Here is a 23,711-nt window from a genome sequence, read left to right on the forward strand (position 1 = left end):
CACATGAACTACCTCCTCTGGTAGTTTGGCCTCTGCTATAATGCCCCTCAAGTTAAACCAGAATGCAGTGGCATGAATTGTTTGACCTTCCAAAGCATTCCCACGCATCTTCCCTTGTCATCTCTCTCCCGTCTCTTGCTGTATCAAGTTTCAGACTCTTGTTACAGCCTACATGACAGTCAGAGGATCTACTCATCGATAACTGCAGGACCTGATCACCCTCGTCAGACTGCTTGGCTCCTCCAACTTTGCTTTTTAGATGGTCCCGCACACGAAAGGTCCTAAATGAAATGTCCACCGGTTCTTGGTTTTGGTTCTGATGTGGTTGAAAGAGTTCTTTCTCTCCCTCTGAACTGCTGAATCTGTTTCAACATTCAAAAAGGGTCTCTTTCAGACCCATTTCTTTTCTGATCTCCTATATGTTCCATAAAGTTACACTACATTATCTGCCCGAAAGCATATTCCCCATCAGTTCCATATGCAACTATTCCTGCAATGTATGCTAACAGAAAGGATGGTAGTAGACCAATTGACTGCACTTTAACAACCGTGTGTCTACATCTGTATCTTCACATCTGTTGTGGAAAGTGCTCTAAGCTGTAGGTCACTTAGAAGAAAAGCAGCTTCAGTTAAGAAATGTAAAGTATGTGTAAAGAGCATCACCATCAATGGAAGGACCACGACAGAATGTTGACGTGTTGACAAGACATGGAACTCAGTGTTGTGCACATCAGTGTTTGGTTTTATTGGAGCTACAGCACACAGTCAGTGAAATGGCTTATAGAGGAACACAAACTAGGAGGAGCACTGACTTCAAAATGAATCAGAGCAGCAGACATGGATACATGTACACTTCACAGCAGGCATGCAGCAATATTTCATACAATCTGTTGTCGCTGCTGAGATTTCCTGATTTTTCCAAGCTCTTTAACTTTAATTAGCAACACAGTGTTAGCAATTTTATATGGCAAAATGTACACATTGAACACGAAATGACACTTCTAAGTGCCACCTTCTGGCATGCCAGACAAATCTTTGAAAGAGCACACAAAATGCCAGTGTGCAGCATTTCCAGTTTACTATTCATCTATCATCAGTAACAGCTCTTCCAATCACAGGAGCTGCAGTATTACATTTATATTTAGTTTCTCTTGATGGGGGGCATTCATTAAAGAGATCATATGTGCCCCTTTTCACCAACTGTCCTTCTAAACACATATCTTGTACGTCGCTTTTGAGGAAAAACATCTGCTGAATGAATCAATGTAAATGTAAATATCATAGTGGAATACAGTGCAACAAACATGCTAAGTAAACTTCATACACTGAAGCAAATCAACTTCTGTTTGATAACATTTATTCTAAAGGACCCTTCATTTTACATCGCTTAGAAAACAATCATTATTATTCATTTTATTATACCATTTTTATGGTAAACAGTTTAGAATGATCCATGATGGTTAATTCCCTTCAGAAATGCGTGCTCTGAGGTTCATACAGTACATATATAAGCGCACGCATCACCAATAATGAATATGCAATCTTGTTTGAGCCAAACACTTCAATAAGAACAATGTAGTAAAAACATCTGCAGATTGCACTCTCAAGACATAGACATAGTGTGGTATCTACCTAAAAGGGCCAAAGCTGTCATTAAACAAAGCCACCTTGGAAGAGAACATATGCTAAATAAACGCACAACAGCAGCAGCAAATATCCCAGGAGGGGAAGCGTCGATGAGTAAAGCCTCTCTAAATGGGGCCATATGTTGAATAAATAAATGATGAGCTCAGGGCTGAAGAAGACCCAGTGTCTTCCCACCTGAGGTGTGAACATGCAGTCTGCACTATGCGACAGACGCAATGGGACAACAGTGTGTGTTCAGTGATTGTGCGCAGGGAACAGGACTGCTGGAGGGCTACACCGAAACAAACTCTGTGGTTCTGTTACAGTAGTGGCCAAAACCGGAGGCACTGTTCTGCGACATTTTCTCTTTGCTTCCCAAGAACACCTTCGGGGGTTGAAACTTTCCAAGACGGAAAAAGCAACAACTAAAGCCTCTGTGGCAGAAGCTCAGAGTTGCACCTGGCTCACTGGGAGGAAATCAAGCACCAGGTGTGTGTGGCCAATCTGGAAGTTGAGGACTCTAAGACAGACTGGAGAAGGCAGTTTTTTTTCCCCTCTCCTTTTTGGTAGCATGTGAGAAGCTGAGAGAAAACTGCTTTTGTGAGCAGGTTTAGTTTTTGGATTTTATAAATTGCTTGAACTTTAGTCAGTTTGTGGAAGCATTGCCCTAGTTTGCACTAAGCTGTGTTTGTTTATGACTAAGAGCCATTGATTATTATGGAAAATACCATTCCGTTTTAATGTCTTGGTTACTATTGTTTAAGAACTATGCAAAGAATAAAACTTGGTATGCATTTGTCCCCCACAACTTCCCATGTAGTCACTCCTTGAAGTTGACACACCTGAGCTGTAACACTTCCGCCTTCAGAGGAAGTCTCCTTCCTCTCATTTGAGCATCACTGAAGTGTAGATGTTACATATGTGTGTCAAACATTCATACAAATTTGCATTTATATATGATTTTTATAGAATAATAGAAGGAAATTTTAGCAGCCAGGAATGCTGTAGGAGGCCACAGGGGAAACCCAGAGCAAGAGCATACCCATAGTGGGAAAGAATAAGGCACAGGAAAGTGTCTGATAATAATGGGCACTTCTAAGAAACCATCACTTAACGTCATATATATCATCTAATATGGGAACTTGAGCTCCAGGAGATATCTGATGCGACACTGGCTCTCCTTGTAGATGAGATACTCGCTGTTGTAAAAGAAACTGTTTTTATACTGTGGTTGTTCAAGAGGGGGTCCCTGTGGAACAGCCACACGCTTACCGTCGATGGTGATGGAGATGTCCTTAGAGGGATCTGAAAAGCAGAGGAGCAGTGAAAGCACTGAGGCATTCAACAGATACGTCTGACCTGAACACTGACTACAGAGGTAAAGTTCCAAAGGACCTGCACATGGACACCTGACTGCTCTTTAAGAGAACTCAGGTATGACACAGGGCTCAACAAAATTTGTGAGGACCCTGAGTACACAATATGAGCAGACACTTTGCAAGTAAATTGAGTAAAACCAATTAAATTAAACTGAACTGAATAATGAAAGAACTGCTTTTTGGAGGAACAAATTTTAAGGATGTGCTACAAAAGGACAAATGCATAATTACCATGGTGGCAATACCATAATTACCATTGCCACAATCTACAATAAATCACCAAAAAAAGAAGTCTGAGGTACACAAAAAATAAAAAGCTTCAAAAGGGCTACCAATGGGGAAAAAATGCTTTAAAAGCAAGAAAACTGATACATCTGGGCATTTGACCTGATAGATCTGAGAAGAGATTTTTTTTGACAAAAGCCCTAGCATTTACTGCTTCAAAAGATGACTGACATTGTGTACCTGGTTCACACTGTCCACGAGCAACCACACTGTCGTAACCCTTGGGAGGGCTTCTGAGGCTCGAGTCATCTCTGGTGATGGTGTACTCCTCCCCAAGGCAGACCTCATTGAGGAACATCACACCAGTGCCTTTGGATGTACGTACTGCAATACAGAGTGCCAAATTTAAGTAATCAAAAATTTCCGGACTACATATACCGTGTATATATCCTGTTTCACCAGGTTCCCTACCAAAGCCCGCAGACATTCTGTTCTCAGAAGCAAAATAGATGCCCCTGCCAACGCGTCCACCGGAATGAGGCATAATCCTCAGGCCACTTTTGAGGATGGCAGCTACCACAGCCACATTGGTTCCATGCCACAGCAGCCGCCTGTTGTCCATTCCTTCATGTTCCTTGAATCGCTCTGCCTGCACAGGACAACAAAACATAAGACGGTTAACACTTTCGGAGATTTCAGAAATTATTGAGCTGTACCTGCCAATATTCATATATGCATTTCTTCCATTACAGTATTTAATATAATGGCCAAGAAATTTATCTAGTGATTTAAATGTCTTTGTTAATACACTATCAGTGCCAAATAAGCAATCCTCTTACTGACTATCAGGCCATAAGGCTTTCATTACATTTATCTGACACTTTCTTCCAAAGCAACTTACAATGTTAAGTTACTTAGTGATCGACCCATTTATTCAGCTGGGTGATTTTACTAGAGCAATATAGACTAAGTACTTTGAGCAAAGGTACTACAGCTGGAGGTGAGAATCAAACCTACCACCTTAAAATTCAAAGGTAGCAGCTCTAACCACTATACTACCCCCTTCCCGTTATCAAAATGCTGTAAAACGGTACTGTATATGTAAAATATTCAGTTCCATAGACGTGGATGCTGTCGGTCTACGGTGTGGAGATCGTTACCCGCTTTTCACACACACACTTTCTGAACCACTTGTCCCATACGGGGTCGCGGGGAGCCGGAGCCTAACCCGACAACTCAGGGCGTAAGGCCGGAGGGGGAGGGGACACACCCAGGACGGGACGCCAGTCCGTCGCAAGGCACCCCAAGTGGGACTCGAACCCCAGACCCACCAGAGTGCAGGACCCGGTCCAACCCACTGCACCACCGCGCCCCCTACCCGCTTTTCAATGATAAGCTACTACAACCTTAGGTTACAAGCAGGTCTACAATATATATGTTTATATTTGTACAACATATTTGCTTAGAAGATTTGCCTCCTGTTGTTCTGAAAGCTCTCATATCAAAGTGGTCATTTTCAGAGCTCTTTTATAGTGGACACATATTGATAACTGGCAATCAAAATTAATGACTCACCTTTGCAGCTGTTTTTGTGAATGTGATTTAGTTACTTCAAAATTAAACTCCTCCTTCACCATCACGTTTCCAGTATTTTGTCCACCCCTCTACAGTTTCAACTTTTTCAATACTTACTCTGAATTCTAACAACATACACTTGTTTTGTAATGTAAAATATTGCAGATAAAATCCCAAAAGAGGTACTGCGGCAGTACCTTGATCAGTGTATTGATGACCCTTGGTATATGAACAATACCTTTCACTCAGAACTGCTGAATCACTCTCCATATCCAAGAAGGATCTCAGAACTCACCTCTTTCAGACTCACTTATCCTATGATCGCCTAAGCACGGGATAAATGTGTATGTTATGTTAATCACTTTAAAAAAAGGCCTACGTGCAGCTACATTTGTAATGTATACTGATTTATATAGTAGTATGTGACAACTTGACTGTACTCAAGAATCACGTGTCTGAATCCAAATCTCTCCTTCTGTTGGTGTAATGAACTGTTGTATTGTTCTTAGATATATGTCATTTTAAAGTGTCCACTTAATTAATAAATGTACAACCCTGTTTTTTTAAATTAAAAAAAAAAAAAAAAAACCTAATACAGTATAACTGTTTTAGCATTTTTTGGATTTAATAGGAGTTTCATTTTCCCCACAGTTGTTTTGTCCTCCTTACCTCATTATGCCTGTCTACTTTCCATATGTCAATAATACTCAGTTTGTATCCCGCTTCTGTCGCTTTCAGGTATGTTTCTATTATCTACAATGAAAAAGAAGAAAAACCTGGTTGCTGCAGGGTTATTATAAAAGCCAGAAGCCATTAACAGCAAAATTACTACACCTTATAATCCTCTGTATCTTTGCCCAGTAGAGTGAGATTGCATTTTAATGATGAATAATTCCGATCAGCTAGGTGGGGGACATCTTCAACCATCTCCTCTTTGATTTTCTCAGTCTCTGCTTTGAGACCTTGAGCAATTTCGATATCAGCCAACACCTGAAGGAGAAAACAATGTATGGAAACTGCTGTTTGGAATAGAAACCATGGTACAGATTCAATGCACAGTCAGACATGGGTGCCACTGCATGCAGTGCTGAGTCTAGCAATGCTCAAGTTGTGTAATAACAAGTGTCTCCTTTAAAGTTGTCTCACCAACAGCATCTCTTTCTTTTTTTCCAAAATTTCTGAAGTGTCTATGACTGGAGGCTTCTGCCGGCCAAAGTTGTGTGGGATGATGGTGAAGAACCTGGAGGAGAGGTTTTCGAGGTCGGCCTTCTTGCCTTTCTTCTTTAGGGCCTCCTCTAGCTCCTCCAGAACTTCAAAGCCTTTGGCGATCTGAGCCTTGCTCAGCTTTCCAAGAGGCATCTTTTTAATGTCTGCAGACAAGGTTCATTAAACGAATGCATTCATACGCACTGCGAATCATCCAATGACACTACAAACAGTCAAAAATTAACAGGTCACTAATGCCAAGAAAACTTCATAGGTAGGAAACATAATGCTAAATAAAGCTCCCCATATTTTATAGAAAAAATATTTTAGAAATTAAAAATCAAATTAAGAATCATAGTGCCTGGTTATGCATTTTTCTAAGGGAAGTCTAATAGTAAAATGAATATATCCAGTAGTCACACATTTTCAATGTTTCTGGATTTAAAAAATGTCTGGTTGTAAGCACAAGCAATATACACACAGTAGACAACATGATGTGCACATGAAGAATCTTTCAATAAGAACTTTGTACGAATTCAGCTGTAACTTTTTCATTTCTAAGCCTGATTTAGCAAACTTCACCCATTGCCAGCATGTAGACAATCACTGAGATGGTAGAACAGAGCCAGTATAATACTGTACCATGGACTTTTTACTGAATTACACAGCGACCAGCGCTCACCCAGGTTCATGTGTTCCATGGCTTCTTTGAACATGTCATTGCTGAAGATGAGTTCAATAAGCTTCTGTGTGGAACTGTCCAGTGAACAGGGAAGGATGTTCTTCACCACTCTGGACACCGAGCCATCGACTGCATCCGCCTGCAGGAGCCACAGACAACAGCAATAGCAACGCTGAATGACCCAAAGCCACAAGAAAGTCAGGAGGCAGGAAGGGAGTTGTATTCTGTGTGTATGATGGTTATGGGTTCTAAGTCCATACAGGCTGGAGGCAGGAGTTCAAAATGTTTACTACATTAATTCACATATCTGTCATGTCTCTCCAAAGAAACTTAGAACATTAAGGTCACAATTATTTACAGAGCCAGGTAATGTTATTAGAGCAACTTAGGGTAAGTACCTGGCTCAAGGGGACTACAGCCAGAGGTAGGGATCAAACCTCCAGCCTTTGGGTCTAAAGGCAACAGCCCTAACCATTATACTAGTTGTTCATCTGGGTGAACTAACCCGAAAACCATTTGCAACTTCCAACTGAGGTGTCTTTTTAAAATAAAAAAATTAAAAAAAAAAAAAAAAAACTCATTAAAGTTTATTCATAGTGATGTTTCAGTTTGGGAGGAAAATGTGCAAAACATTTATTATAAAACTATTCTATTCTAGTTGGAGTATGAGGACAGCTAGTAGTGTAGGGGTTAGAGCTACTACCTCTAGACCCAAAAATTGCAGGTTTGATCCCCACCTCTGACTGTAGTACCCTTGAGCAAGGTACTGACCCTAAATTGCTCCAGTAAAAGTTACCCAGCTGTATACATGGGTAAGCATGTAATAATTGTGACCTTAACATTTTAAGTTACTTTGAAGAAAAGTATCAGCCAAATGAATAAATGTAAATTCTGAAGCAGCAGCAGAGGGCATGGTGGGTTCAGCTGGTGCCTGCTGTATGGCTGGTCTGGGGTTCAAGCCCTGCTTGGGGTGGCTTGCGGCAGACTGGCATCCCTTGCGCCTTGCATTGCTGAGTAAGGCTCGCTGCGACCCCCGGCTTGGGACAAGCAATTGTTGACGATGGCTGAAGTAGCAGCTGGTGGCATCATGGTTGGAGCAGCTGCCTTTGGCTCCAGACGTTGCAGGTTCAGTCTCTGGCTGTAGTGCCCCTGTGCAAGGTGCTTGCCCTGCAATTGCTCCAGTACCTAGTTGTGGCTCTGCGATGGACTGGCATGTAACATGTTCATGCACCAAACCAACAGATGGCAGTACAGTGCACCCCAACAGAATATGAACGTGGGACTGGATTAATTCAACTAGCTTCCACAATTTTTACAGCTCTAGTCTGGTGTCCCAGAGTGCTGGTGATCAATAACAAGATGACAAACACGGCACTCGCTGATGGGATAAATCGGCCCACAATCTGCTGTTAATACTCATACGTGAATACAATGTAATTCTGTCAGTAATTTTAACATATTATTAATTTATATGTAGCCCAAAATTAATAAAAATGTAAAAGAAAGACTTATTTAATTTTTATTTTCCATTTTATTTATTATAACTATAGACAACATTTTTGCAGAACTTAAACTTCACATAAATTGAGAGACATCTATATTTTTAAGTTTGTATTGACTGCGACTTTGCAATTGGGAACGAGTTACAAACTTCCAGTCCCAGTTGATTTTGTAAGCTGAATTTAATGTCATGGTATTAGATATTAATGTCTTATTAGCCCTTGAACTTGATGAAATGTAAGAGGATTTATTCTGAGTTGTACAGTTAAGAGTAGTCCTGAAGAACAGTGTCAGGTGGCATTCCCTCACCCTGATCTCCGCATCCTGGTCTCCATCCACCTCTATAAGCGTGTATTTCCCAGGATGAGAAACAAAATTCTCCCTATCACACCACTTGTTTTTCGTCTTGTCCTTGAACTTCTTCTCAAACTCGCTGATCGCCTTTTCAGGACTTGCATAGCTTCCAGGTGCCTTGAATGTACCCGTTTCTCCCTGTGGAAAAACAGACCTCACAAATCACAAGTATGCAAAACTTATATACAGTGCAGCTTGAAAGTTTGTGAATCCTATAGGGACAGGCATTATACTTCTACAGTATATTAATATTATATTAACTGGTCATTTACACACTTGATTCAACTGACCTACTTGGTTTAACCAGTGCAACTTGAGCTTCATTCATTTTTAAACCTGCACTAATTCCGTTTTTCTAAGACACATAATTTCCTCCAAAGCAACATACATTACATTTACATATTTAGCAGGCGCTTTTCTCAAAAGCGACTTCCGATAAAATCTTAGTGGTTATCAGCCCACACACCGTATTCACCGCGGTGACTTACACTGTTAGATACACTATTTACTATGGGTCACTCATCCATACATCAGTGGAACGAATGAACACACACACACACACACACTCTCACTCTCTGTCACTCACACACTAAGGGTGAACCTGAACAGCATGTCTTTGGACTGTGGGAGGAAACCAGAGCACCTGGATGTAACCCACACAGACACAGGGAGAACATGCAAACTCCACACAGACTGAGCAGGGATCGAACCCAGGTCCTCTTGCACTACCCAGGTGTTGAGAGATAGGAGCGCTACTCACTGTGTCGCCATGCCACCCGGTCATAAGGAACTGATAATTACACACCTATTATGTCAGATGAGAAAGACTGCTGCTCATTAAATTACCATTTCATGAAATTAAAATGTAAAACTAAGGAACACAAGGGGTTCGCATACTTTGAAGCGGCACTGTATTTAGGCTATCTTCACAGTTGGCTATACCATTTTAAATAAGGCTCTCTTTGCTGTTGTAATTTAAATTTAACGTTTCTATATGCCAGCTTTCTGACCTATGCATTTCAGATCAAGCATGTCTGTGAAGACTCTCAGTTATCCAGGTCATGGTATATCTAAAAACAAAGTTAAAACAAAGGCAGCTGGACTTGCTTGAGTTTTTTTGAAGATGTTTCACCACTCATCCAAGTGGCTTCTTAGATCAAGCATAAGAGTTGTTTTTGTGACATAGGTTTTTGCCAGGGTGTTATTTTAAGCCAAATAAGTGAAAATCTGAATGCGCATCTAGTCCGACTGGTTTGGTACCAAACGCCAAGATCGTTGTTTACTTACAGCTTTTTTTCTCCAAATACAAAATGCACAATAATTTCTCCACACGTAGAACAACTTTAGTGTCAAATATTTTGAGAAACAGAAATGTCACCAGTGAAAGGACTTACCACTCTACCCCATCTTGTCCAGCAGTAGAACTGTCCATCTCCTGTTTGTAAAACTTGAATGACATAGAACTTGTTGTTGTTCTGACCGACGTTGGTCTGGTTGAGCATGCAGTCGTAATCTTCATAGACCTGGCGCGTCAGTGTGAGCAAACACCACATCACATACTGCGCATAACAGCAAATTATTTTTTTCCTGCCTTAGAGGTGTTTGCACTCCTTAAATTGGACAGTAGGTGGTGTAGCGGTTAGAGCGATCGCTTTCCAAACTGAAAGTTCCCGATTCAAAACCCACACCTGCCGTAAAACCCTTGAATAAGGTATTTCCCTTGAAAAGCTGCAGTAAGAACAACATGTTGCCTGAATGTAAATAATGGTAAGTGGTTTATTGTATTGCCTTAAGATGTTAAGCCACCTTGGACATGGGTGTCGACTGAACAAAAGACAATAATAATGAGCACGTTTAACATATTGTCAAGCCTTTGTTGTGATGTTAATTTCTTATTATGTATTACGGTGGCCAAAGACAAAAATTAGCTTGCAGTAATATCGCGCCACAATCTTGAAGCTCAGCTAGAGTCATCCCTCAAGGTACGCCCATTCTCGTTACGAGAACTGGACTTTGAGGCGTTTCACCGAAAGCCCCTGCTTCGGCTTACCAGGCATTTCTCCGCATTAACGAAAAGTGCTCTCACCTCGGCCCCACCGTACCGGAACTCGAAGCACGCATCCGCCTTTCGCTTGCCTTTTTCCTTTGGTGCCGCTACCTTCAGCGCCTCTTTAGCAGTCCTGAAAGCATCCTTTGGTCCAGCAGCCTCCTCTTTGATCTTCTTCCCACCGGCTTTCGCAGCTGAAGCTGCCTTTCTCTTTGGAGGCATGGCTTTAGTGTTTTCGCCTTCTTAAAGCAAAATGTATTTTCGTTAATATGGCAGACGACATCTTTCTCGCTGCACTGCGCACACCCCAACATCTGCACCCTGAATTTTTCCTTTAAAAGTTCATTTGGTAACTAACTAGAATCTTCAAATTCTCTACTATTTTTAAATACATTATATTGTTATTACATCAGCGCAGTCAGTCTTTAGATAATGTGAACAGATGTTCAAGCTCGAACTTTCTGAAGATAAAAATATTTACATTTTAAATACTATTTATTTCACTGAAATGGACTGGTACTCGCACCCAGTAATTCCGGGATAGGCCCTGCACCACGTATGTATGTATTTCAAGGAAAGCACAGCCACACAGTCAGTAGTGCTGTTGCCTCAAAGCTTCTGGGCTGTTTGGGCGTAGGTTCGAATCTTGCTCAGTCTCTCTGGACTTTGCATGTTTTTGCCACGTTAACAAGGGTTTCGCCCCACAGCCCAAAGACGTATGTTTCAGGCGAACTCATTACTCTAAATTGCCCTTACTCTGCAAATAAAAAAAAGTAATAGATGATATACTGCAATGGACTGGAGACCTGTCCAGGTTGTACCCCACCTAATGCCTTATGCTTGCAGGATGGACTCTGTACCACCACAGACCTTCACTGGACATGTTATCATCGTCAATGGATGGATGAAAGCGTTAGGACATTTTTCCACCTATTTTTAGTAACCACTCGTCCTGGTTTGGGGGTCCACAATCCTGGGCACGAGGCAGAGGGTGGTACACCATGGACAAGATGTAAGTCCATAGCAGGGTGAATTCTCACCCGTACACAGTGTACTACTAGTGTAACATCTATTCTGGGAGTGGGGTGGAAAATATAAGTAATACTGTAGTACTGTACTGAGTTATGAAGTAATTAGCAGCAGAAAAGGTGGGATTGCCTTTGACATGAGGGGACACACCCTCAACGTGGGGTTATTACTAGTGACTTTCAGTTTTGCCCAGTTATACTCTGTACCAGCAATTTATAACACGTTGGAAAGTGAATTTATAAGAGCAGCTTCTGTATCTTTCTTAACTAATTCATTGTTTCAACAATCATCTAGTCTGTACTCGCTCTCACACACAACAGCTCAAATCTGTACGTTCTCTCTGGTAGGAAAAAAAGGCGGTTTGGTGACGATATGATATGTGTGAAAATTACAGTAAGTAAGAGTAAGTAGAAGGTGAATTGAGATAGACTAGACTAGTGTACGCGCTTTAGAAAAGGTGAATGAGGTAAAACAGCGGCGGGCCGGAGGAGGAGCTCGACCTGCCCGGACATGTCTGCGCGAGCCGAGGCGCGAGGCCAACCGACCGACCGACGACCGACCGAACCAAACGAACCCGCCCCCGTCTGTCACTCACTCGGCCGGCTTCTTTCGAAACCAGAACAACGGACACAAACAAACACGTTTCCCCTTCTTGCGCAACTTGAGAAAGGGACAAATATGATGAAAGACAGAGAAAGAAAACCCGTCTCTGGTTCCCTAACCGACTCATTACCGAACCGCTCCCTCTGTCTGTGTCCTGAAGCTTTTCTTTCTTTCTTTCCTTCTTTCTTTCTTTCTAAGTTTCGTTCTTTCCCGGCCTCGTCAAACTCTGTCTGTGTGTATGTCAGTCCTCTCGCGCTCTGAGTGACGCGTCTCACTGCACAGATAGTGGGTGTCCGCCAAACGCAAAAGCGACCCAAAAAGACAGGCCACCCACCTGATCGGACCGTCTCACAGGAAGAAGTGATTGCGGACACTATCCCGCCGTGGGAGGTCCCACACTCGCCCCGAAACCGAAAGTGCTCGTGACGTCATCGCGCCATCTCGCTTCTGCGCCGTGACGTCATCGAGAAGGGGCTCAACAGTTCCGATGGTCTCCTCCGTTTTTTCTTTATTAAATAAACACAGTTCTCGAAATAACAGCACAAGAAAAGTTACACAGAAAAAACAAACCTAGACAGGGGGAAGTATATAAATAAGTAAAAATAAATAAACAAACTACAACTCACTCCAATTCCAGTCTTTATGGCCTCCCTAGTAGTACAGTACACTCTTGAAAAGTCTTTATGTACTGTTCAGATTCTCTAAGAAAAACATAGGCTTTTTTCTTTGCAAATTTGGACCTGGACCTAATAAATTTGGTGTATGACATTTGGCTTATGACAGTTATTAAATTGATGGTACTTTCCAGTTTCTCATTGCTTCTATCATAATTGAGGAGTCGAAACAGCACATAAGGAAAAGCAACATTCTTATACAGACATCTTGCCATATCTTTTAGTGTAAAAGCAGTGGCTAGAAAAGGTACAAAAAGAACAATTTACATCTATACCACCTCTGAATTTTTTCAGAAAATTCTCAACACGGTAGAATTTGCGTATAATCTTTAATTTCTTTACACTTGTCTGTTAAAGTATTTGCGAGGCTGCAGCCATACTTTCTCCCTGGGTTACCCAAACGTATTGCAATAAGCAGTGACACAAGGTAAGGTGAAAAGCTCATTCTGAAACAGAGCAAATAGCGGTTATTATTTCTGAAGGATGTGAGAAACAGATTCTCCCACAAGGAATATTGACTGGATTCGTAACACAGGGTGAATTTACCTAAGAAAAAGTCTCAGCCTCACACAACCGCTAGGAATACATCACAATCACATCCCCTATTTTATTACATCATGTATTACATGTGATGTACAATTCATTCATTTAGCTGACGCTCTTCTCCAAAGCGACTGTAAGCACTGCTACCATCTGAAAAACATGACGTGTTTATTGTCTTTCAAAAAAAACAAACAAAAAAACTACTACTCTGCTGTCTGCAGTGTCAGGCAGTGGTGCAGAGTGTCTCATTACCGCTGTGCGCGCCAACGCTCAAACTCAAAGCTACACAACAACGACCATTTTGAAAACACTGTGACGCTACTTCGCCTGTGTGAATTACGCCATATGTTTCCTACTGTTTAAAATGTACAGCATATTTATAAAAGTCACTGTAAATGTATTTACAAACTGGGCGGCACGTCGCCACCTCCTTCCTTTTGTTTTGAAAACGGAACTGAGTTTCAGGCAGTGTTTTCCCCGGTTCCAATTCGTAACGCACTTACTTCTGATTCAACCTACCCCGACAAGTGGTGGCCAATTAAATTTCAGTATTTAAAGGCTGTCCGGGAACTGCACAATAGAAATGCGCTATATTTTCAGAAGGCGGGACTAAACGGCATCAGATAGCCTATCAAAGCAACGTTTCCCTTCAAGTGGGCGTGGTTAAAGAGGGCTCTCGCTCTCTGGGCGCACGTGTAATGTATCCATGTGAGTTGAAGTAGCAGTGTGTGTACTTTTTACAGATGTTAAGGGATTTTTGTAGAGATCGAATTCCAGTTGCTTATACTATTTTATACAGTGCTTTGTAATCGTCGCCTAGTATGTCGTCCTTCTTTATAAAAAAGAAAGGAAACGCCAAAACGGATGAAAATGCTGTGGCTAAGAAGAGGAAGGTGGTGAGTTCTGTTCTGGCTGAGTGAGTGACTGACTGACTGGTCCTGGATCATGATCGTTTACTGTTTCTGTACATGTAACTGTGTTCATGATCATGTGTTCGATTAAAAAAACGTATGGGCCCTAGATTTAGAACATGGTTGTTACTCGGAGAATTCCTGTTTCAGGCTGCTGCTAGTGGAAAAAGCAGAGGGGCTCTCAAGAAGGTGCTCAATGAAGAGATTTCCAGCGAGTCTGAGACTGAAGGGTAAGTGTCTAGAATCCCCTGGCTTTTATTTAAAATACTTTTTTTTTTTTTTTTTTTTGCCTATATGGACACGTCTTGTTTGGTTTTTTTTTTTTTTTTTTTTGACCTTTAGCCCTCCAGTCAACAAGAAGAGTAAAGCAGAGGATGAGTACTTGGAGGAAACAGCCCAGGAGAAGAAGCTCCGCTTGGCCAAACTGTACCTGGACCAGCTGAGGGCAGAAGGTCAGGGGCGTGTGTGTGTGTGTGTGTGTGTGTGTGTGTGTGTGTGTGTGTGTGTGTGTGTGTGTGTGTGTGTGTGTGTGTTGTACACATTCAGTTTGTGCTGATTTTTTGTCTCCTGGGCAGTTGTAACCCTAACCCCACAGTTGAGGACAAACCCTATCTACTCTATGGTACAATCAAGAGCAGTTTTTAATTTAGAAGAACTTCTGTTGGACCTCTGGACACAGGCTGATATTGAAAAGTGATGTGCTGAGCAATGAACAGTTTCGTTTTTGTACTACACTCTTAATTTGGTTTCCTTAGATGATCGGTGCTGTCAAAGGGGGATGACGGATAATGCGCCGCAAGCCGGGCTTGGAGAAATCGCACCTTCCGTATCAAATCGGCAAAGAACCACGTTGTCTGCCTTTTAAAAAGAAGTCCCTTTCTAAATTTATGCGTGTTAATAATTCCCTTTCTGTTTTAGAGGAAAAAACTGCAGAAGATGGCTCTTGTGAGACTGATGTGATTGCTGGAAGACTTCAGGAAGAAGTGGTAACTTTATTTCTGAATGCAGCTACAGCCCTTAGCAACTTCGTTTCTCCGTCTCTTCCGTCACCATAAATTCCCAGTGGAGTGAGTAACGGTTTTTTTGCAAAATTGTTGTTCTCAGCTTGAACAGAGGGGGAAACTCCAGCGCTTGGTCGCACAAGATGTAAGTGTTACTTGCCTTTACTTTGCTGCATATAGTTGTAGTCTGGGGCAGTTTTGTTCTCAAGGAGGAGTGTTTGTTGCCTCTTGTTGTCGTCATTTTCCCGCTCGTGTTTTTCAGTACCTTGTCCCAGATGCTGCCGACTTGCGCCTCTTAAGGGGCCATAAGCTTCCAGTGACCTGCCTTGTCGTTTCTCCCGATGACAAGTTCATCTTCTCTGCCTCCAAGGACTGCTCCATCATCAAGTGTCAGTTAATTCATCCTCACTTATTTACCGACAGTAACTTTGCAAAGTTAATTTATGGACGTGTACGTTACAAACGAGCGACCCTGCCGGAGAAAATGCCAGAAGCGCTCGTGTTCTCACCTTTGAAATGGCTGCATTCTGCATCTCGGCCGCGCTCTGTCCTGCCGCTACAGGGGACGTCGAGAGCGGTCGGAAGTTGCGCACGGTGCCTGGAGGGAGGAAGGGAACTGAGGATAGACACGTGGGCCACACTGCTCACATCCTGTGCATGGCAATATCGTCTGACGGCAAATACCTGGTGAGCAACGCACACGCTCGCGCTGCTTGGAATGTCATCTTCTGTATTGGGAGCGTCGCACTGAAGATGCTGCGTAGCCGTTTTCTGCGTCGAAGATCCACTGAAGCGGAGTGAATTGAAAGGGATGCATAAGGAATAAAGCTCAATTCTCCCAGAAAGCTTTCTTTACCTGTTTTATTGCCCTTTGGGTGGAAAACTTGACATTATTTCTTACGCTGTCATGTTTTTTGTTTTTGAAGGCCACTGGGGACATGAACAAGTTGATCATGATTTGGGAGGCAACGACTTGTAAACATCTGTACAAGTTCACGGGGCACCGAGACGCCGTGTCGGTGAGGCTTTGTGTCCTTTCGTCGCCCTCTTTTGTACTCGGCAGTTCCCCGGGGTCCTCGTTTCACGTGGTCCTCCGTCTCTGAACAGGGCCTGTCCTTCCGGAAGGGAACGCACGACCTGTACAGCGCGTCTCACGACCGCTCGATCAAGGTGTGGAACGTGGACGAGAACGCGTACGTGGAGACCATGTGAGTGCTGTCTAATAAATGAAGGTGGCCTCAGCTTTGTGTCACGTGGCTGGTTGACACTCGGCTCCTTAGAATTGTGAGGCAAATGACGGGTCGGTTTATCAAGAGGAAGAGGTTTGAGCACGTCGGTCATCCGCACGCTTACAGAGGGAAATTGTGGTGTCGAGCACCACGTTAACATGCGTTTCCTTGCCAAGTGTGGAAGAGCGAAAGAGTAATTATCACTCGTACCACAAGAGAAACGACGTGAATTTGGAGGGTGATGTAGCAAGAAATAGATGGGGGGGGGGGGGGTCAAACTTGTTGAAGGTTTTTTGAATGGTTCTGTCAACCTCATTTTAGGGTGTCTGGATGTCTTCCCTTTCGGAAGTTACTAGAAACGATACATGATTATACTTGTACCGATGTACTGTAATCGCTCGCTTCAGGTAAGTGGAGAGATCTACACTGGTTTCTCAGTGTACCGTCTCTCCCTGCATGTTGCTGTGAGCCACTGCTTCCTCTCTCTGTTGCCAGGTTTGGCCACCAGGATGTGATCACGGGCCTGGACAGCTTGAGCCGCGAGCGGTGCGTGACCGCAGGGGGGAGGGACCAGACCGTTAGAGTGTGGAAGATCGCAGAGGAGTCGCAGCTCGTCTTTCACGGTCACGAGTGAGTCGCTCGCCAGCTCCCCGTGGGCTCGTAGCACACGCACCTAGCGTGAAGGTGAACATGAAGTTGGTGTTTCTACTGGTGTGGAAGTGGCTGAGTAAGTGGGTGCTTTTCAGTCATTCCAGCTTTTGGTCGGAACCTGGTCATATGCGTGTGATCTATGGTACTTGTCACCTTGCTTTGCCCATACTTATCCAGCACTGCTTTTATCTTCATTTTTAACTCGATTATACGGGCTGCAGTTATTTGGACACGGTAGTTGGGTTAAATGTGCTACGTGAAGCTGCTTCTTGGGACTTGAGCTAGCAACCTTGTGTACTTTGACCCACTCTAATCATTTATTTTATTTATTTATTTATTTCATGTCACATTGAGATGTGGGTTGCGACTAATAGTGTGTAAGGTATGAGAGTTGGAGGTAGAATTCTGAAGCTTAATGCTTGCACATTGTGTAATTGTACTTTTTTATTTTCTACATATACATTTGTGTGGAGTTTAATGTGCTTTTTTTTGTGGGTTTGAGCCCAAAGGCAGTAATGGAATCTGAGTGTCGACCTGCAGGGTTTAGAACTCGCTGATGTAAAAGCTACACTGACTGAGCTCTCGTTTCTCTCTTCACTGAAATGTCCCATGGCCTCTAATGCAATATAAATCGTGTAACATGGTCTTAACATGGAATTTTGTTCTCCTTCCTTAGAGGTTCGATTGACTGCATCCAGCTCATAAATGAGGAACATATGATCTCAGGAGCTGATGATGGGTGAGGGGAGCTCCTGTCTCCATAAATGATAAGCAGTAGTTTTAGCATTAAATCATGTCATGCATCACTTTCCTTTTGTATTTGCTTAGACAAAGGGTTTGCAGTGAAGCATCAATGAATTCAAAACGGAAATGAGTGTGAGTCCAAAGCATTACCAGTAACGCTGGTAAACAGGACTCATCTGCACACTGTTTCATGTAACATGTTGGGTCTCAGTTTTATGATATTTCATCGGCTTCTGGATTATTGGTTTTCAGCTCCAAGCCTCGTGGATCAGCATGAGCCTGTTTTTCACTGAAGCGAAGCGATTAATAGTGTTCGATGGAGCTCTTAATGAAATGCCTTGTCCAGTTAGCAATTTCACTGACTTGGTAGAAGTTTAAATTTGCTATTCTTTGTGTAACACCTGTAATAGTAAGGTGGGGGAAAAAAATGTTAAAACGATACATTTTCATTCAAGTGCTAATCATGATGCCCTGGAAGCAGCAAAGGTGCTGATCAAGGTTGGCTCCCTGTCCAGGTCTTTGGCCCTGTGGAGCGTCAACAAGAAGAAACCCCTCTGCACAGTGAAGCGAGCCCATGGTTGCCATGGCGATGAGGGCCTCGAGCAGCCCTACTGGATCTCGGCAGTGACGGCTCTGCACAATACCGACGCCGTGGCTTCAGGTGGGTCTCTTTCCGAGGTCAGCCTGGCTTTTCTCCGTTTCCACCCACATGAACCTTCTCCCTTCCAAACAGCCTCTCTTTGCCCTATTTAACCTTTCTTTACGTTTCCGAGACGTCGGCGTTGTGCTGAAACTGTTCGGTCGCTCGGAGAAAAGCGTTGACCAGGCGAATAAATGTGAGCATTAGTTTTTACTCTTGTAACTGGATGTATTGTGGTCGTCTTTGAATCCTTTCTGATTGCGTTGATCAGCTGCTGAGAATGGAGGGGATGGGGTGTGACACCTCTGTAGAGCTCTAGTGCGCTCTCTTGCAGGTTGGGACTCTGATGTGTCAGTGCTTTTATTCCACAGGTTCCCATAATTCCAAGGTGCAGTTGTGGAGGTGCGGTGAAGGGTACCGCAGTCTGCAGCCCCTCTTCAGCATCCCTGTGGTAAACCACATGTCTTTACCCTTCAGAGTCATTGCAGCCTCACAGTAACAATTAAGGTTTTTTTCCCCCTCCCTTTTCATAACGGGGTCACATGATTGCTGAGACAAATTAGCTGTCATGTGATGACATGTTGCTGCATGGTTTGTCATCTCTGAGAGGGACTATGATGGTAGTATTAAAAAGCATTTTCTAGTCCTGCTCCTGAAGAGTCTCTGGTTATGTGGATTTTTATTCCAGTTAAGCTCTTAATAAGGTTTGACGATCTAAATATCATGTTAATCGTTACACAATACTTTACTACTTGCGGTAAAGTGTTTGCGGTCATGAAACTATATTTTCTTGTCATTTATTTGTGTCCTTCAGCATGAAAAACATGATTTTATGGGATCAATTTCTTAACCGTTTGGAGGAAAATAGCTATTAATATTTCAGTTTGAGACCTGCTCCCTTTACGGGGCACAAATTGAATATTTCTGCAGAAAAATTTCCAAAAGCTGCCCACAGAAACTGAGCAAAGGAACCAAATGAAGATGGTACAGACCTGGTTTTTACTCATCTTACATGGCTTTCACTTCCGCCTCCTTTTCCCTTGCAGGTGGGTTTTGTGAATAGCCTGAAATTCTCAAACTCTGGAAATTTTCTGGTGGCTGGAGTTGGCCAGGAGCACAGGTACTGTGGTATAAGGGGCTGCCTGGCTACTTTTTTTGGGCTTTGCTGGAGGTAAATCATTGTGTGACATCTTTGGCCTGCTTCGTTTGCCTGGAGGACACAGTTGGGACAAAGGCTGTCAGTTATATAGCCACACACACGCACGCGCATGCAATGTGTACAGCTGCTTGTCCCAAGCGGGGTCGTGGCGCAAGGCCGAAAGAGGAGAGGACACACCCAGGATGGGACGCCAGTCCACTGCATGGCACCCCAAGCAGGACTCGAACCCCAGACCCACCACACAGCGGGCACAGGCCAAACCTGCTGCACCACCTCGCCCCCCTACCTATATACAGCAGGTGCTTTATGCAATATTGTTAGTTTAACAGAAGGGCATTAAATTTGCTCCTGGTTTTGAAGGTCTCTGAAAGTGGCGAAATAACGGAATAAAATGGCGTTATCAGTTTGATTTTCTTTGCTGACATTTTTCCAAATATGAGAAGGCTTTTTAAATGATATGATATATATGATACATTTTTAGTGAAACCTATTCTGTCCACCTTTCTGCTGCCAGAGCTTTTGTTCTGCTGGGGCTGTAAACAGTAGATGGAGCTCTTGCATTACATTCTTTTTTTTTTAATGCCCAAGAGATTAATGGGAAACCTTTCTACTAATTTTATTCTTAGGCTGCATTTGTGCTCTTTCATAAATATGGTACCTGAAGGGTTTTTTCGTACTTTATTCCAGTTAACGTTCACTTGCACGCTAATGGTTTTTTTTTTTTTTTTTTTCCCCAGGCTCGGCAGATGGTGGAGAATTAAAGAAGCAAAGAATGGATTGTACATCATTCCTCTAAAGAAGCGAGACTCAGAGCCGGAGCAGAGTAGCACGAATGGAGAGTAGCTCCCTGGAGTGGCTTCTAGCTCATATTTCATTTCAAAGTTTATATTCTGAAAGGTAACATGCTTAGCGGGTGGTTTTTTTTTTTTTTTTTGATTAAATAATTTTATTGATAAGGGTAGTTCGTCTTCCTTTAACATCAGGTAGAGATGTCACGTTCGTGATTCCTGCTTCACATCTCGGTGCTTTGAATTACTCGGGTTTGGGGAACAAAATCTGCAGTGGGAGAGAGAATCAATCCACCCAAGGCTCCAGATGTCATCGAGGGGCTTTGAACAGCTTGTGTTATTGCACAGCATTTTCATTATGCTGTGTGAAAGAACAAGGCCTTTGGCAGACGCCCCACACAAGGAGAGGACCGACACGCTTGTGAGGATGTGCGCGAGGAGCGTCTGCAGCGCTTGTGTGGAAACGCCGACCCACGGGGACACCCTCTGCTTCCAGCTGGGCTGCGGAAGACCGAGTCTCTCCATCGCCATACCCCTCGCGACCAAATCCGCGTTACGGCGCTTTCGAGTTGCGGCCGAGTTTGACAAACCCCGACATGAGATGCTCTCTCAGTTGGAGCGTTGATGTCGGTGGTGGACGAGAGTCATCGTGGTGCGGGATTGCGCTTCATCCTGCGACCGTGTAACTATTCGCTCGGAAGAATACGGCACCTCAGGGGAGCTGAATGATGAATTCCAGGAATTCTCTTAAGCAGCATCTCATGTACATAAGGTATCTCCACATTATCCTGTGTCCACTGTTTGCTGCCTTTATGCCTTAGGTTATAACCTGGGATGATTTAATAAGAGAATAATTAAAAACAAAAAATAAACTTTGCAGGGTTGTACTTAATATTGCAAATTACATCTAAAAAATCAAGGATTTTGCATATAGAAATTATTCAAAGGGTACTTATGCTATGAAGAGGTTGATTTGTACGCACACGTTAACATTTAGTTTTAATGCAGGAGTTCACTGAAATTCAGCGCGAGTTACGGCAGGAAAAAAGTGCACATTGTACAAAAAATTATTAGCTGAGCAAAAACCGTGTGTCAGTGAAAGAAGTGTTTTTATCACAGTTCTGAATGTCCAGCTATCCATCATTCACTAATGCGCAGTGTTTCCTTAATTCTGCTCATGTTTTCTTTTGACCTGAACCATCAGCTTGTAAAATCTGCTCTTTGCAAATGAATTTAATGGGAAAAGTCAGGCAGTCTAGTTTTAATATTAATAAAAAACACATTTTATTTACATAAATTACAAGAAAGCACAAACTGGTTCACCAAAGTCTACAATAAAAACGGTTCTTATAATACATTGAACAACTTGACTATTGTTTACTTCATGTCTCAAAAAGGTACCTTTATTAAAAAGAAGGGGTATACTGAATTCTGTAGTTTTTTTTTTTTTTTTTTTAAGTTTTATTTCATTTCTTCATAGCTACCAGTCAGAGTTAAGATGAAACAGAATTGGGACATTGAACTCACAGCACTTAGATGACGACAAAATCGGAACCGCTCCCGTATATGTGCAACACTTGACTCCGGTTCCTGGACTAGCGACTGTCTGGCAGAAGGGCCCTGGTCCCGCTCCCTCACAAGGAGGAGGTCGTGGAGTCCACCACCTCCCGGCCGTTGCACACCGTTGGCACGAAGTTGGAAGCCGAAGCTGCAAAAGAGGAATTTCAGATGCTTCGCTGCACTTTACCCCCCGCCCTTTGCAAGCTGCTGAAGGCGGGGCTTAACCCAGACCCCGCCCACCATAACACCAGTAAAAAAAAAAAAATCATGCCTTCATCTTCCCAGCCTCATTCCCTCCAAGGAAATAACCTGTGACTCAATTAGGCAGTAATGTCAGCCTGTTATCTGCGGTGGCCTTGGAGCAACGGCTCATATGGTGAGCGGCAGGTGCGGTCGGTCCTACCAGCGTCAGTACTGCTGATTACAACAAGTCTCAGGCTAAAAATGATGATGAATTGTGCTGCTGGTGACCCTTGAGCACGGGATGCTGGAGAGATGTACAGATGATGATGGTTTCCGGGACCGTTACCCAGCACCCCCCAGGAAGCCCCTGCGCCGCTGTCGCCCACGACAGGAGCACTTAGCCAGCGAGGCTCAGTCATCACATTTGATCGTAATGCAGAACAGTTAGTTATTTACGAGAAGCGCTCGGGAACTTGTTCTGTGGCTTATTGTGCAAGCAAGGCCACTAACCTGTAGACGGGATCGTCACCTTAGGGGCACAGACGGGAGTCGGTCTCACTGGGTCTGACCGCAATTCAATGTGTTTGTACATCCAAAGTCACTTTTACTACTAAGTGACAGTCAAATAAACTTTAAAAATACACACGCACACTTTCTGAATCGCTTGTCCCATACGGGGTCGCGGGGAACCGGAGCCTAACCCGGCAACTCAGGGCGTAAGGCCGGAGGGGGAGGGGGAGGGGACACACCCAGGACGGGACGCCAGTCCGTCGCAAGGCACCCCTAGCGGGACTCGAACCCCAGACCCACCGGAGAACAGGACCCGGTCCAACCCACTGCGCCACCGCACCCCCCTTTAAAAATACACGATTCCCTTATTTTTTTTTACAGGAGTTCGGTTCTGTAAAAGTTTCGGCTATAGTTGTAATTAATGACAAAATGCTTTGTAAAAAATATTTCAATTGATAACTGACTGCATATGAAGAGTGCTCTATAAAAAATTTAATTGAATGGGTTACATTAAAACAAAGTAAAAAAACTTTCAATTGATTTTAAAATAACAAAACTATGTTGACTCCTACTTAGTGCTACTTGTAGACTGATTCATCACACACACACCAGCTGAACCACTTGTCCCGTACGGGGTTGCAGGGAGCCGGAGCCTAACCCGGCAACACAGGTCGTAAGGACAGAGGAGAAGGGGACACACCTAGAACAGGATGCCAGTCCATCACAAGGCACCCCAAGCGGGACTCGAACCCCAGACCCACTGGAGAGCAGGATGAGGTCCAACCCACTGCACCACTGCACCACTGCACCCCCTTGTCATCACATAGATGTTCAGTGTTTATCATCTTGTTATTGATGTAGAGCATGCAGGAACGCCGAACAGAAGTTGTAA

General features: G+C 43.3%; 3 protein-coding genes across 5 annotated transcripts in view; 1 reads left to right on the plus strand and 2 right to left on the minus strand.

The window, feature by feature from the left end:
- Positions 1 to 703: 703 nt before the first annotated feature.
- Positions 704 to 12,655, minus strand: parp3 (poly (ADP-ribose) polymerase family, member 3). Of its 2 annotated transcripts, none has more exons than XM_018734172.2 (11): positions 12,561 to 12,655; positions 10,634 to 10,836; positions 9,942 to 10,070; positions 8,503 to 8,685; positions 6,694 to 6,832; positions 5,952 to 6,175; positions 5,640 to 5,795; positions 5,475 to 5,558; positions 3,702 to 3,879; positions 3,471 to 3,614; positions 704 to 2,931 (listed from the first exon to the last, which is right to left on the minus strand). In XM_018734172.2, exons 2-11 carry the CDS (start codon positions 10,814 to 10,816, stop codon positions 2,756 to 2,758), a joined length of 1,596 nt encoding a protein of 531 aa, XP_018589688.2. In that variant the 5' UTR covers positions 10,817 to 10,836; positions 12,561 to 12,655; the 3' UTR covers positions 704 to 2,755. The 2 variants fall into 2 exon arrangements, with proteins under 2 accessions (XP_018589688.2, XP_018589689.2); XM_018734173.2 differs by having other exon boundaries at positions 10,634 to 10,833; positions 12,561 to 12,649.
- Positions 12,656 to 14,117: 1,462 nt separating this feature from the next.
- rrp9 (ribosomal RNA processing 9, U3 small nucleolar RNA binding protein) lies at positions 14,118 to 21,928 on the plus strand. Of its 2 annotated transcripts, none has more exons than XM_029247826.1 (15): positions 14,118 to 14,339; positions 14,505 to 14,584; positions 14,697 to 14,806; positions 15,273 to 15,340; positions 15,459 to 15,500; positions 15,618 to 15,744; positions 15,918 to 16,042; positions 16,282 to 16,374; positions 16,463 to 16,563; positions 17,080 to 17,214; positions 17,912 to 17,974; positions 18,495 to 18,640; positions 18,991 to 19,070; positions 19,666 to 19,739; positions 20,516 to 21,928. In XM_029247826.1, exons 1-15 carry the CDS (start codon positions 14,265 to 14,267, stop codon positions 20,619 to 20,621), a joined length of 1,425 nt encoding a protein of 474 aa, XP_029103659.1. In that variant the 5' UTR covers positions 14,118 to 14,264; the 3' UTR covers positions 20,622 to 21,928. The 2 variants fall into 2 exon arrangements, with proteins under 2 accessions (XP_029103659.1, XP_029103660.1); XM_029247827.1 differs by having other exon boundaries at positions 14,118 to 14,336.
- A 68-nt stretch (positions 21,929 to 21,996) lies between these two features.
- LOC108923425 (metabotropic glutamate receptor 2-like) overlaps positions 21,997 to 23,711 on the minus strand; it is a 44,603-nt gene continuing 42,888 nt past the window's right edge. Inside the window, exon 6 of the mRNA XM_018734155.2 lies at positions 21,997 to 22,274. Coding sequence (XP_018589671.1) covers positions 22,201 to 22,274 — 74 coding nt within the window. The 3' untranslated portion in view covers positions 21,997 to 22,200. The remainder of the gene's footprint in view (positions 22,275 to 23,711) is intronic.

The sequence above is a fragment of the Scleropages formosus genome, chromosome 22 (assembly GCF_900964775.1).
Source record: "Scleropages formosus chromosome 22, fSclFor1.1, whole genome shotgun sequence".
NCBI lineage: Eukaryota > Metazoa > Chordata > Actinopteri > Osteoglossiformes > Osteoglossidae > Scleropages > Scleropages formosus.

What these genes read in the sequence shown, in the direction of transcription:
- parp3 (XM_018734172.2), bottom strand. Translation starts at nt 10,816, where the DNA reads ATGCCTCCAAAGAGAAAGGCAGCTTCAGCTGCGAAAGCCGGTGGGAAG. An exon ending in ACCAGGATGCGGAGATCAGG is followed by an intron (nt 6,833 to 8,502) that starts GTGAGGGAATGC and finishes TGGCTCCTGCAG; the next exon opens with GCGGATGCAGTCGATGGCTC. An exon ending in AAGTAGACAGGCATAATGAG is followed by an intron (nt 3,880 to 5,474) that starts GTAAGGAGGACA and finishes TGTCCTGTGCAG; the next exon opens with GCAGAGCGATTCAAGGAACA.
- rrp9 (XM_029247826.1), top strand. Translation starts at nt 14,265, where the DNA reads ATGTCGTCCTTCTTTATAAAAAAGAAAGGAAACGCCAAAACGGATGAA. An exon ending in AGCGCTTGGTCGCACAAGAT is followed by an intron (nt 15,501 to 15,617) that starts GTAAGTGTTACT and finishes CGTGTTTTTCAG; the next exon opens with TACCTTGTCCCAGATGCTGC. An exon ending in CTCGTCTTTCACGGTCACGA is followed by an intron (nt 17,215 to 17,911) that starts GTGAGTCGCTCG and finishes CTCCTTCCTTAG; the next exon opens with AGGTTCGATTGACTGCATCC.